This window comes from Carcharodon carcharias, chromosome 6 (assembly GCF_017639515.1).
Source record: "Carcharodon carcharias isolate sCarCar2 chromosome 6, sCarCar2.pri, whole genome shotgun sequence".
Lineage (NCBI taxonomy): Eukaryota > Metazoa > Chordata > Chondrichthyes > Lamniformes > Lamnidae > Carcharodon > Carcharodon carcharias.
In genome coordinates, this window is record NC_054472.1 from 132903546 (window position 1) to 132918265 (window position 14720).

At 47.2% G+C, this 14720-nt stretch overlaps 1 protein-coding gene across 1 annotated transcript in view; it reads left to right on the forward strand.

Moving 5' to 3' along the window:
• Positions 1–14720, forward strand: part of LOC121278831 (N-terminal EF-hand calcium-binding protein 1-like) — a 273038-nt gene that overhangs the window by 100295 nt on the left and 158023 nt on the right. The window contains exon 6 of the mRNA XM_041189290.1: positions 4985–5121. Coding sequence (XP_041045224.1) covers positions 4985–5121 — 137 coding nt within the window. The remainder of the gene's footprint in view (positions 1–4984; positions 5122–14720) is intronic.

A 14720-nucleotide genomic window follows, 5' to 3' on the forward strand; every position in this document is an offset into this window, starting at 1 on the left:
CTTTGTCCATAACAAGCTTAAGATAAATTTTAAAAAAGGCAAAGGGAATGATGATAGAGAAACAAAAGAAACAAAGGGTGGAATCATTCCAGGTTTGCACTAAGTGCGGTAGCAAGTAGGAAAAAGGACGTTTTACCCACTGGCCGCAATGGCGGCTTTTCACACTGTATTGTCCCATTCCCGCCTCATTAATTATGCATTCCCAGGAAATACGCTGGGTTGCTGGCACGGCAGCATCTGCTTTGCCCACCCCACTGTCACCTCAGGCCTTCAGTAAACCGGGCACCATATTTACAAGGCTTGCCTGCACAGAGCTAGCACTCTTCAAGGGATAGGAAGCTGCTGGGACCTGACGGCTGCCAAAGGGAGGAAACATGCTGCCCCCACTCTTGAGCACCTACTGGAAGCAGTGGAGGCCCGCCGCAAAGTCCTAAAGACTAGCAAGCAAGATCTCCAATCCAGCATGGGAGACGGTGGCAGCAGCGGTCAGTGCCAATGCTCTGCAAAAAAGGACAGCCATCCAGTGAAGGAAGAGGATGAATGGTCTCATTACTCACAACTCACACACTCATAAACCCATCACACATCCATTGGGATCTCACACCTCAAGGGACAAGACCACTAACTCTCCATCAGGCTCATATCCCCTGGAGCTCGCATCCTTATCACGTCCATGGATTCACTCACCGCACAAACATTCCACACAGTGTCATGCACCCTGTTCACAGTCTCTCCAACTGTTTTCATGCAGGAGAATCTGGCTGACAACAAAAGGGAGAGGTCCCAGACCACGGGTGGAATGGCCCACATCCGAGTCCTTGCTCACTTTGAGGAGCATGTCATCGCATTGACTACTGAGAACGTGAACCGTGCCTGTGGAAATGGCAAAGTTGGTGGTGAACACCCACATGACTTTCCTGTACCACATCATGGGTGAGCTCCTGCAGTGGTAACACAAGAGGGAAACAGGGCACTTTGATGTCCATCCAGGTGCTCCTTCCCTGCAAGGGGTCAGGCCGGGATCCTCGGGCACCCAAAGGGAGGAGGAGCAGCAGCCGGATACCCCTGGGTCAATCACTCAGTAGTCTCAGAGGCAGTCCTCTTCCTCTGAGTCACCTTTGCCTGTGACCCTCTCAAACTTGTCTTCTGTCACCACAGAGGGAGTAGCTGGCCCACAGGAGGACAGCCAAAGCAAGCCGGGACCCTCAAGGCCTTGGCTCCCCAGAGGACCTATGCAGAAGTCAGCAGAGACTAAGGGACCAACCATTGTACAGGTTGCCTCCACCCCCACTGTGAGGGTGGAGACATCCTGTCAGAGCAGCACCTAGAAGGAGTGATAGGCCGAGAAATGTTAAGAATTTCTGTTCACGAGTGGTTGCATGAGTGAACACATTTTGTCACTTTAGAATCTGGAAATATATTCACTTTAACTGAATAACGTGTAATGGTGTCTTTCAGCTTCATTTACAGGCCTCATGAGTCCTCCTCCTGCATAATGCTGGGAGGATGATTCCAGTGAACGGGGCTTATAATTAAATACAGATGTATTAAAATAACATTCCCGATGTGTGGCAGTGTTAAAGGTGTTTACCATTGTTGGGTGGAATGGACAATCGTAAACTGGTTTCACAATAGTGCGGAACCGACTTTTGGCCTTCCTGCCATAATGTATGCTCGTCATTACACCCGACGCCAACAGGGACGGAAAATTCCAGCCAAAGCAACAAAATATTTACCTGGAATAGATGTGCCAATGAAACATACAAAGCAAAAGAAACAAAAATGGGTGACAGAGTTGACTTTGGCCTGCTGCACTGTTCCAGTGAAACTCAATATCAGCTTGAGGAACAGTACCTCATCTTTTGATTAGGTACGTTATAGACTTCTGGGCTCAACGTTCAGTTCAATAATTTCAGACTATAAACTCTGCCCCCCAATTCTGTTCTTCTCTCCACAAATGCCACCTGACTTGCTAAGTATTTTCAGCACTTTCTGTTTTCATTACATAGAAGTTCATGGTTACAGTCAACATCACAGCCACTGGTAATGTTATCCTTTCCCTGCTCTGAGATTGCTGCTGTGGTTGCAGCTTTTGGCAGATTTCAGTGAGTGCCTTCTTACTGAAGCATGGATGTCTCACACACTGCTCCATGCTGAGGCTCAGGTAGGAGAATTGCTCCCTGAACACCTGGATGTATATGGCCACCTGCTAAGAATATCTATTCTCCTCCTCCTCCTCTTTCAGCAGCTTGTCTTGCTTGATGTGGCCTCTGTTCATTTTCCCAGTCATGCCATACTCCAAGTGAAATGCCCACTACTGCACCCATGTCTGAGAGGAAGTGTTTGTGCAGATTTATTAAAACTAAGACAAAGTCCTTCAGTGTGCCACACCACTCCCTGTCGACTTTAACAAATCAAGAAACACAAGGAAACCACCAAACAATTCTACAATCGCAGCAAGAGAGTAGAAATAAATCAGCAACTAATCTGAAAATACTTGATGCTCCCTTTAAATAGCATTGATTGGGATCCTTCCTGCTCCTGAAACTATATTCAGTTGTGTGAGATTAAGACAGGGAGTTTGTTGTAGAATTGAGCTCCAAAACGGTAACACTGCTGTCAAATCAGTGTTACATTTCGATTGATAATCATGATCTCCCTATTCTGCATGCTTTTGGTGGCATTTCCTGAGCACATGCTAATGCCTTTACTAAAACGCCACTTGGCAAGATTTGCACCAGAAGTGTACATTTGCGCTGACACCATTTTGGAGGCAAAATGGCATTTATAGCATCAAAAAAAAAGTGACTTAGAAGCTGAATTTCATAGCCAACATTTAGTATTAAGACTTCGTTCTTTACAATCCGTTTCATCCAATTATTATTCATGATTACATTTGTGTGATGAATAAGTGTTCTGCCATTAGATTATCTGACGTATTCATGCCTGTGTACTGCAGTGGTGACTGAAGTATGAGCTGCTGTTACCACTGAAAACAATGACTCAAGATATTCAAGGAGGCTCCTTGATTAAACAGGGGATCTTTAATTGTCAGCACACGATTTTCTCCAAGCCTTTCTTCAAACTGTACATCTGTAGAAATACAAATACAAATTACATTATCAACATACTTTAGGAAGAAATGTGATTAAGCAATGGAGCTTTGCTGCCCCTCTGAGAAATAACAGAAGGATCAATTTAATATAGACATTTTTATACTTATGTGATTTCCTCAACACTAAGTAGATCACAAGAAGTAAGAAGAATAAAACTGCAAGTGTGGAAATTTGAAAAAATGGATAGAGTTTTCACTAGCTTTACGTTGCTTTTTCCAGTGCAACTAAAATCAGTCAACCCAGCACAAAGGATTTCAAGCACAAAGTATGTCCGGTGCAAATACAGCATCTACCCCGTCAAGTCCCTAAGAATTTTATATGTTTCAATTAATTCACCTCTCAAATTACATTAACAATACTACAACATTCAACTCACTCTGTAAACAGTTTCTTCAACCAAACTTCCAGCGCAATTGCTTAATTTCAGTATGATTAGGACCTGCCCTGCTGCTTTAGACACTGTATACTATTTAAAAAAAATATATTCATTCATGGGATGTTGGCAGTACTGGTGAGGCTAGCATTTATTATCCAACATGGTGGTGAGGTGCCTTCTTGAGCCACTAAAGTCCTTGATTCAAAACTCAGTCAAATCCTGCCTGGATATCAATTCTCACCTCACCTCAGTTTCTTTATCCAAGTTTGGACCAAGGCTGTCTGGAGCTAAGTGGCCCTGGCAGAACTCAAAATGAACATCATTGAGCAGATTATTAGTGAGTAAGTGCTACATGATAGCCTTGTCAACAACACCTTCCTTCACTTTGTTGACAATTGAGAGAGACTAATTGGCGGTAATTGGTCAGATTGGATTTGTCCTGCTTTTTGTGAATAGTGCATAACTGGACAATTTTCCACATTGCCATGTAGATGCCAGTGTTGTAGTTGTGATTGAACATTTTGGCTAGGGATGTGGCTAGTTCTGGAGCGCAAGTCTTCAGCACTATAGCAAGGATGTTGTCAGGGTCTACAGGATTTGTTGAATCCAATGCATTTAGCTATTTCTTGATATTAGTTGAAGTCTGGCATCTGTGATGCTGGGAACTTCAGGGGGAGGCTGAGGTGGATCATCCTTTCAGCATTTCTGACTGAAGATTGTTGTAGATGCTTTGGTCTTGAACTTGGCACCAACATGCTGGGTTCCCCCACTATTGAGAAAGGAGAATATCATGCAACTTCCCCCACTGTTGGTTTTTTTAAATTGTCCACCGCCGTTCACAACTGGATGTGACTACAGAACTTTGATGGTTCATTGGTTATGGAATTGCTTAGCACTGTCTATACCGTGCTCCTTCCATTGTTTAGCAAGAACGTGGTCCTGTTTTGTGTCTTCCCCAGGTTGGCACCTCATTTTAAAGTATGTCTGCTGCTGTTCCTGGCATGTTCTCTGACAGTCCCCTCTGAACCAGGGTTGGCCCTCTAGATTGATAGTAGTAGTAGGTTGAGGGATATGCCAGGCCATAATGTTGGAGATTATTCTGGAACTCTGCTTCTGCTAATGGCCCATAGTGCCTCATGGACTCTCAGTTTTGAGCTACCAGATTCGACCTGAATCTTTCCAATTTAGTACAGTGGTAGTGCCACATAACACGATGTGTGAAGATGGGACTTTGTCTCCACAAGGACTGTGAGGTGGTCACTCCTATCAATATTGTCATGGGCAGAAATATCTGTGACAGGTAGGTTGATGAGAATGAAGTCAAGTAAGTTTTTCTCTCCTTTCAGCTTTCTCACCATCTACAGCAGAACTCAGCCAGCTCGAGCTATAGTGGTGCTATAGAGCCACTCTTGGTAATGGAGGTTGAAGTTCCCCTTTTATTCCAGATTTATTTAATTAATTTTATTTTAATTGAATTAAATTACTTCTGCAGGATTACCAGGATTCGTGTAATCTGGAACAATTTGTGACTCGCTTTCTGTTGAAAGAAACAGTGAACCAGCTTCAGTCTTTGCAGAATTCCTTGGAATGTGCAATGGAAACCACGGAGGAGCAGACACGCCAGGAAAGGTGAGTCTTAGAATCTGCATTGCTGCTATTTTGTAATTACTGCTTGTTATTTTCCTTTAAAATAATAACTTGTATCAATACAGTTCCACATACATACAACGTAAAAGGTCATATTTGAGAGGGCAGAAGGTTCCTCTGTTTTCTCTTTGATTCTACTCGTCTTCTGAGGCCAATCATTTTCAGCAGCCAAGAAAAAAGCTCATAGCCTCTTCAAATGTCTTTCAAAAGTGGGCTGATAAGTGTATAAGGGCATGTGGAGGAGTGTTCCTCTGGTTTCACTTTGTCTTAAAATTAACAATGCAGTAGCTTGGGGAACCAAATCTACACTGCCCACTGTCATGTCACTACACATTGTTAGCTTCACATTCACATCCCTACTTCTTTACTCATTCACCCTTCCTCTGTCAAAACCGTGGTGAATAAATAACAAGTCAAAATTTCGGAACAGTTTGCTAAATTGATATGTTCCTCAACAGAAGAGAAATATCATTCGGGTATACATGATGTAAATAAAAGGGTTTTATTTTGTTTTATTTTTACCAACAATACTAATGAATTCTACTTTGTCAGCACTGCTGTGATATTTTTAATGTTATTGACGAAACGTGACTAAAATAATCACTCTACATGGGAGAATTTGCAGAAAACCTATGAAAGTGGTTACATATAACAGGAGACATTCAAGAATAACCTTGAAAACAAGATGCAAAATTCTGCAAATAAACAAGAGTTTCAATAAACCAGTATCAATAAAGGAAAAAGATAGTTTAACATTTCATCAAGGGTAATAGCCAAAATGTTAACTTAACTGTTCCATTTACAAATGTTGATCATTTGCTGTGTACTTCCAGTAGTTTAGCTCTGAATTTCCTTAGGGTCAGTGGCAACTGGAGTGAAATGGGTTTAGGAGGTCAAAGAGAAGAGGCAAATCAAGCAGAACCTGGGAACCCATAGGGTAGAATTTTGCTGTCGGCGAGCAGGGGGTGGGGCCAGCTCGCCGACGTGTAAAATGATGTGAGATGATGTCAGGTGGAACCCCCGATGTCATCCCACCCCATTTAAATTTTCAGGAAGGCGGGGGTGCAGCAAAATCAGCTGCGGGCCCACCGGCCTGTCAATGACAAATTGAGGCCATTGACAGGATCATTAAAACAATTAATGGACCTGCCTGTCCAACCTTAAGGTCGGCGGGTAGGCCAGGAGCCCCAGTGGCTAATAGATAAAACATGAAACCTCATCTAGCGGCGGGATGAGGTTTCATGCGGAGTTTTAAACATTTTAAAAAAGTTAGTATGTAAATTATGAACATGTCCCATCTCATGAGGGGGACATGTTAGGGAATTATTTTTTTCTATTTTTAATCTTTTTAAAAGTGTAAGCAATCTCCCTGAGGCTGCACTTTGCCTCAGGGAGATGTGCACTCTTTCGTGCACATGTGTGAAAGAGCGCACTCCCGATTTTGGGGAATCCCCCCCCTCCCAGCCACACACAGGAAGCGCATAGCGCTACCCACCGGATGTCATGCTGGGTGGGCCTAAATTGGCCCACCCACGTGAAATGGCAGTGGGACCTACTTCTCCGGCGGGGATCAGCCGCCCATGGAGATTGGGTCGGGCCTGTCTGCCCGACAAGCAGAAAATTCTGCCCATAGTTTCCACCCAGAAGAGCGAGGCTGCTGGAATTCTGCAACTAAAAGTTTCACCTGCCCCAGCAAAGAATCATGACATGGAAAGGAGGCAGGTTTCATGGTGTGTCAATTGTAATCCCAGGTCCTTTTTGGGACCATTCTGGATTGGGTCTGCTTCCTAGATGATCATTCTCAACTTCTGGCTGAGAAACACAGATCCTAAACAAACTGAATGGGTCTGAAGAACTGATCTAGCTCGCCCCAGAGGAAAGGAAGCAGCTGAGAATATTACTGTCTTCCACATAGCCTTTTTAACAAGTTTCAGCCAGATTAACTTAACCTTGATATTTCGAGGGTCCAAAAATCTCTCCTCAGTAATGTACCTCTCCACCAAACTGTGTACAGAGATGGGTTCACAAGTCAGTCATACAGAAGATCATGTGAGACAATGTAAATTCTAAAATATAATCAGCCTGAACATCCTTGGAGTGGCAATCAGTGTCGGATTGCCACTCTGTGCGCAATTACTTGTGTTAATTTTTTTTTTCCAGTCTATCTCGCCCAGTCTTCTGACTCAGGCTGAGCGATACCCAGGCAGTGCAGAGCGTCCCTGGGGCCCAGCATCGACATGCAGCAGAGGTAAAGGGAAGGAAGCCAAACCCCCTTTTTTATGACATTAGCTGCATAAACCAGGTTAAGTTTAAAGGTCCAGTGAAATTTTAAGGTCCTTGATAGTCTAGGGAGAAAGTAGGTGCCGAGGGTATGTGGATAGGATTTGCGGGGGTGGGAGGAATTGGAAATTGAATTGGTGGGGAAGGTCAGAGGTGGGGAAGGGTCATGTCAGGATTGGTCGGGCCAGGCCTACCAGTTGTGGGGGTGTAGTCAGTTCAGGCCTGGAGGTGGGTGGGGGGCCTTGACAGTTGGCGAAATGGTGCTGGGCCTTGGGGTGGGGAGGTGGGGAGGTGTGTCGGGCCTCGGGTCAGGTCAGGTCGGGCCTAGTGGGTGAGGGTATCAGGCTTTGGGATTGGGGGTGGTCAGGCCTGTGGGGTGGGTGTCAGTTCTCGGAGATTAGGGGGCAGGTATGGGAGAGTTGAACCCCAGGATGGTTCAGGCCTCAGTGCCAGGGTGTGTTGGGCCTCAGCTCGGATCGGGTCAGGCCAGCGGGGGGCAAGATGAGGGAAGGGTGTCAGCCTCAAGGTTGGGGGGAGGAGGGTGTCGGTCCTGGGAGGGGGTGGGGGGGTGAGTACTGGGCCTCTGGGAAGGTCAGGCGTGGGGATGCTGGGAGGGGGGAGTCAGGAATTGGGGTGGTGGCCAGGGGGAGGGTGTTGAGACCCGGGGACTGTTTGTAGAGGGCCTTGCGGTGTTGGGGTACAGGCCATGTATCGGGTCTGTTCAGGCCTGTGAGGGTATCATGAGGATAGTTGATTTGTGGTAGTGCACACCAGTATTAGATACTATACAGGACTCTGTATGAGATGGGGTCACCTGACCTGGGGAGTGCAGGTCAGATAGCACATGTTGGAGCCTGTCTTGATCAAATTCAGTTACTGCAGAGATATGTGTTTATGTTAGGAAAATGTGTTAAGAATAAACTGACAGCCTGTGTGTATCATTGAAACAAAAAACAAGACATGGGCCAGAATTTTCCTGTTGGCGTGCAGAGGCTGACCCCGCACGCCCGAGCGTAAAATGATGCATGGTGATGTCGGGCCATCGCAACATTAATTAACCGGCCATTTAAGGCCCTTGAGGCGCCAATCAATGGCAATTTTTCGGCACACAGGTGCAATGGGCAGGCAGGCAGGACACGTTTGTATAAGCCTCATCCACGGGTGGGATAAGAGGGCTCAGTGGGGTCGCAAGTGTGCACGGTCAAATATTGATGTCTCAAAGTTACTAATACTTGCCTTTGTGATCTGCAATACTACAAAACACATATCAGCTGCTTGGACTGGACTCACAACCTTCAGGTCAGCACTCTGCAGTGAAGGATCTTTTTTGGGCCTGCAGGTTTCAGGAAGCCTTCCCTTAGCCTGGGAATGGGAGCTGAACTCTCCACTGGAGGCAGCTCCTCTGAGGAAGAAGGGAGGGCTAGAAGGGGGAGGAGGCCAGGAGTGCACATGCAGCCTCCAGGGGAGCCACCTTTGGGAGTTCAGGCGTAGGCATAAGTGGTTCACGGCCAAGAGATAGTCCAGGGTGGAAGGGGCTGCAGAAGACACCGCTATCCTGCTGCCAGGGTATACAGGCGGCAAAACAGCTATCTCAATATGTCTAGGGTGCAGTTCTGAAGGAGGCTCCGTCTTACAAGGGACACAGTCAACTATATCTGTCAGATGATTGTGCCTGAGATCTTCGCAAACTGTGTGGATGGACACCCCATGCCAGTGGCTCTAAAGGTTACAGCTGCCCTCAACCTCTTTGCCTCTGGCTCCTTCCAGGGGTTGGTGGGTGATCTTTGCGGTGTCTCCCAATCAGCTGTCCATATTTGTCAAGGAGGTTACAGGCGCTCTGCTCAGGCATGCATTTACCTTCATCCACTACCATTGGACCAAGCAAGCCGGACACAGCAAGCCAGAGGCTTTGCGGCCATTGCTGGCTTCCCCCGCGTCCAGGGTGCAATAGACTGTACACATGTGGCCATCGAGGCACCAGCAGCTGAGCCCGGTGCCTTCATCAACAGGAAGGGCTTCCACTCCATGAACAGATAGTGTGTGATCACTGGATGCTGATTCTAAAAGTCTGTGCAAGGCACCCAGGTAGCTCCCACGACGCCTACATCCTCAAACACTCCCAGGTGCCAGGTCTCTTCAGTGCTCCAGCCCGGCTGGATGGATAGCTGCTGGGTGACAAGGGCTATCCCCACAGAAGGTGGGTCATGACACCTCTCCGCCATCCAAGAACAGAAGCTGAGCAGTGGTACAATAGGAGCCACACCTTCACAAGGGCTGTGGTGGAGAGAGCAGTTTGTCTTCTCAAGATGCGCTTCTGATGCCTGGACCATTCAGGGGGCGCATTCCAGTACCCCTCAGATTGTGTGGCGCTGATAGTGGTTGCATGCTGCGCTCTCCACAATCTTGCGCTGGAAAGGGGGGATGCTGTGGACAATGAAGACATAGACACAGTGGCTGTGGCTGCACACATTGCGTCCAGCAGTGAGACCAAGGTTGAGCACGTACAGGGAAATGCTGAGGGGAAAGACGCTGACCCGGGCATACTCCAGGGAGGCAGGGACACTCGGGAGTCTTTAATACAATGAAACTTCAGCTAGCACACCACATTTGGACCTCCAGGACAAGCCTGGGCTGTAGGTTCCATATTGGATACCTAAGTGCAAAATCTGTCTGGATAGGAACATTAATTAAGGGCCTTGTTAATAAAATTGAATGTCCCAAAAATCACTCATAACCTTTTTGAAAACCATCCACCTGCAGAAGAAAAGAGGCACCCTCAGCCATGGTGACATGCCTGAATTTTACAACCAAAGGAACCTAAGAAAACAAAATGACAAAGGTATTAAAAATCACACCAACTTAGAAAGACCTCATCGCAGGCCAACACAAAAGCACCAGTGATAAGCTGTGGTGTGCCTAAGGTGCCTTATAATTACATTTTTGGGTGCTATGCCTTGATGCCGACCCCTCGCTGTGAGTGGCATCTGAGACAGCCTGCTCACTGTGCTGTCCTGTTGACCTCGATGACTTTAGCAGCCATCTTCTGGCTCGTGGAGCCTGTGCTGGCCCCACCTGGAAGAGAGCTGCCAGTTCCACAGCTGGCATCTCCCCAGTCATCACAGCTTCACCAGATGCAACAGTTACTGGCGGGGGGGGGGGGCGGAGGAGCTGTTGCCCTCATCCGAAGCGCCCTGAGACGACAGGCAGCTGATGCGCCAACGTGAGGTCGCTTCGGACCTCCCTGCTCACTGTGGATGGATGGGCACCAAGCTGGGAAACTTGATGCCCAGACCATCTCCCACATTGGCAATGACAAGCTGAGGTCAATGCAGATGTTAAGGCTTGCTGGTCCGAGCACATCACCAAGCAGCCCTACTTGGTCTCCTGGAGGAGCTTCTCCACGAGAGTCGCCACTCTCTCCATGGAGGACACATGGTGCTTGGCCATGAGGCTCATTGCTTCGGTAATAGTCCACGTAGACTCCTCCACCACAGACACCAAGCCAAGCATAGCCTTACGTATCTCCACCAGATGTTCCCACAAACCTGACCACATTTACTGCATTTGCTGTGTTGCGGATGACTCCAGAGGCACATGATCAGGCACCGACTAAGCATGTGCCTGGTCCCCTGCAGTCCTCTGACTCCTGGCGCCATGGGCACTCTCTGTCCCTGCCAGGTCCTCCAGTGACTATGAAGTGCCCTCACCCCTGTGCCCCGGGACACTAGCTGATGTTCTAATTCCCACCGAGGTGCTAGTATCTGCCTGATAGAGATGGTGTGATGCTGGTGAACCCGAGACTTCAGGACCTTCAGGTGTAAGAGGCGGCCCCTGTTGCTCATCCTCCCGGCCCTGCTCCGCTGATGCTGAAAGGAAGAACAAGCACATTGGATCAGGTAACATGGAGACAATGAAAATGTGCATCTATGTTCCGCCAGATCGTTATGCGCTCACCGTTCCATACACAATGGTTAAGCCATGTTGTAAACTTCAATCACTGAATATTCAGCACTGCCATGGCTGTTGGGCGAACAATGGTAACCTCACTGCTGGGCAAACATACCTGCCTGTGGCACCCCAGCCTCACCGACACCGGTGGACCTGGGTGCATGGCACCTCTCCAAATCCAGGGCCTCCTGCTCAAAGCGGTTGAGAATCGTTAACTGTGCTGGCCCGCTGCCAGTCTTCACCCGCTTGGCAGCATTATGTGCATTCTTCTTCTGAAAAGGAGGGAAGAGCATTGATTAGTGCTACTTGTACCTGGACTCTTTTCACGGACGGCCCACCCCAACCAGACTGGGACATTGCAGGGCTCCAGTGCCTCCTCACTCAGCTGCTGGTGAACACTCACACAAAGATGTTAGGCCTGTTCCCCCCACACACCCCAACCCACTTAGCCAAATGCTGCCTACATCACATTAGGCACCATAAGGTCTAACCTTCCTTAGCAAAGAGGCGCAAGCACATGGAGCACAGAGGACAGCAGATCAATCGGTGCCACACCACCTTGAAGCTCCCTCCGCAACATGTCATCACCCTGACTTTGACATGTCTTGGAGTTCCAGCACTGCGCCTAGGTGCAGCTCCTCCAGGTTGCCCCCAAAACAGTAATGTGGTTCACAGTGTATGACTTGTTGCGAGGGCAGAACCCACCTCTTCACCACCCTCTCAGGGTGACCTCGGCATGGGCAATATTTGCTGGCCCACCCAGCGAAGGACACATGCCGTCAATGATTCAATGCAGTCACTACACTCAGACTTGGGTGTTGCGGGGTGGGGGGGGGGGGGAGGGGGGTGGTTGGCGCCAGGGGAGAAAGCCTACCTGCTGAGTTAAGTAACCAATGCCAGCATGGTACTCACTCTTCCTGAGTGCAACAGGTCATTGAAGCACTTGCGATACTGGATCCAGATGCGCCGCACCACATCGCAGGAACTCATCACCTCCTCCCAGGCACGTTTGGTCATGTGGGGAGGCCTCCTTCTTCCATCCTGGGGTACGAGGACCTCCTGCCATGTTGCTACCTCCTTGAGGAGGGCAGCAAGGCAATCATAAGAAAAAAGAGGGGTACAGTACCCCCCTGCCCTACCCTCCTGCTTGGCCTGCTCACCAGCAGCTCTCTGGGGAGCCCTTCCACTGGCCATGATTCACAGCCTTTGAAAGGCTGCAGCAGCTTTTTAAAACAATGTTCCATTCATCTTCTTTGGAATTTGTTATTACTGCACCAAAGAAAAGTTCAGTTTCAGTGTCTGTGTCATCACCTGCAATTGTGTGTACTTCCTTCAATTTACACATCTTAGTGAAATTATTTAATTTATCACAGTTCTTACACTGCTTTCTGTAGGCTGGACAACTACGTGGTAAATGCTTTGTTCTACATCGGCTGCATTTAAATGTTTTAATAGCAGTTTTGTTGTTTTTACGTTCAGACTGTTTATTTGTTCTTTCCCGGGGCTGTTACTGTTTAACTGCATCTAACTCCTTGATCATGCGTGGCTTATCATCTTTTGTCATCCCTTTAACCTGGGGTATTTTGTTGTCTCTGCCGCTCTGCAGATATTTATTGCTTTCTCCAGTGTGAGGTCAATTTCTCTCAAAAGCCGTCCTCTCAGAGTTTCATTTGCGAGTCCGCAAATTATTCTATCTTGGATGGGTGATTCTATAAACTCTCCCAATTCACATGACTTAGCTCATTTTCTCAGCTCAGTTATGTGCTGACTAATGTTGTCAATGCCTTGCATGCACATAAAAAAATCGGTAGCTTTCATATGTGATGTTTTTCTTAGGGCTGCAGTTGGCTTCAAATTTTTCCATTATTTATTTCAAGTCATTTTGTTTCTCATTGCTTTCAAACGTAAATGTGTTATAGACTTCAAGGGCTGCTTCCCCCGCTACTTGAAGAAAAATGGAAGACTGTGCCTTAGGATCTTTTTTATCACTGCCTGTCGCTGTGAGGTACAGCTCAAATTGCTGCTGGATTCTTCTCCAGTTTTCGGGGAGATTTCCCTCCAAACTGAGCTCTTCAAAATCACCTCTGTCATCATTCAGAACATCCAGTGGAAGAATTGTGAAAAAAAACGCAGAGACACAGAGATGAGTAAAAGACAAAACAGACTGATCCACACAAAGTGAGAAAAATAGATGAGACTTTGTATATTTGAGTTGTGTAAAAGTTTTGTTTTTTTTTAAAAAAAGGGAAATGTCATGATAATAGTTGATTTGTGGTAGTGGACTCCAATATTTGATACTATACGGTACTCTGTATGAGATGGGGTCACCTGACCTGGGTCAGATAGCACACTAGCACATGTCAGAACCTGTCTTGATAGAATTCAGTTACTGCAGAGATGTGTGTTCATGCTAGGAAAATGTGTTACCAATAAAGTTAGCCCAGCTACAATGTCGACAACCTGTGTGCATCATTGAAACAAAAAACATGACGGGGAGATGGGGGTGAAATTTGGACCCACCGGGGGTCAGGAGGAGGCAGGGAACCCATGCAGGTGTGGGGAATCCCGTGGGGGGCAGGTCCTGAGAGATCGCTGGGGGCTCAGGTAGGGTGGTGGGGCATCCAGTGCGGGGGTAGTCGGGCTTTGGGGAAACACTCCTGGCAGTTCAGGGGTGTGGGGGTAACTCCATGGATGGAGTAGTGAGGTAGTAGGGATGGGGGGGAGGCTCCTGGGAAGTCAGTGAGGTGGGGGAAATCCCATGGGGTGGTAGTCAGGGGTTGGGGAGAGTCCCCTAGAGGGGTGGAGGGAGTCCCATGGGTAGTCGGTCTGGGTCTGTACATTAGTTACCCAGAAGTGAGAAGTGGTTTTAATTCTTCTAACATTTTCTGGTTAACTATTGGTGTAACCCATTCAGAACCATCCGAAGTTTGCCATTTAAATCGCTTTTTTGCATGGCATTCCCAGTGCAGGGCAATTGCTCAGGGGAAGTTTGCACTTCTGGGCAATTGGTGTACAAACCTTACCTATGAACTTCCAAAGGGGATTCCTCAGCACATCTTTGAGGTACCCTCCCAATCCGACACTGGGGAGCTCATAAGTTGAGTCCCATTGAAGTCTATTAAAGAAGCAAACATGAAATTCACAGATGCAAGACAGTCAATCTCAATGTTAACAGTTCGAGGAGAAAATAGAAAATACAATCTTATTTCTAGTTGAGAATCTAAGTTTTAAATTCCAATATTGTTACAGTGAAATATTTAAGTAGGATATCCATCAATTATTAAAGTAACATTTACCTTAATTCCCTGAGTAGAAAACTACAGAGTAGCGAGATGCCTCTGCCCCAGTTAAAG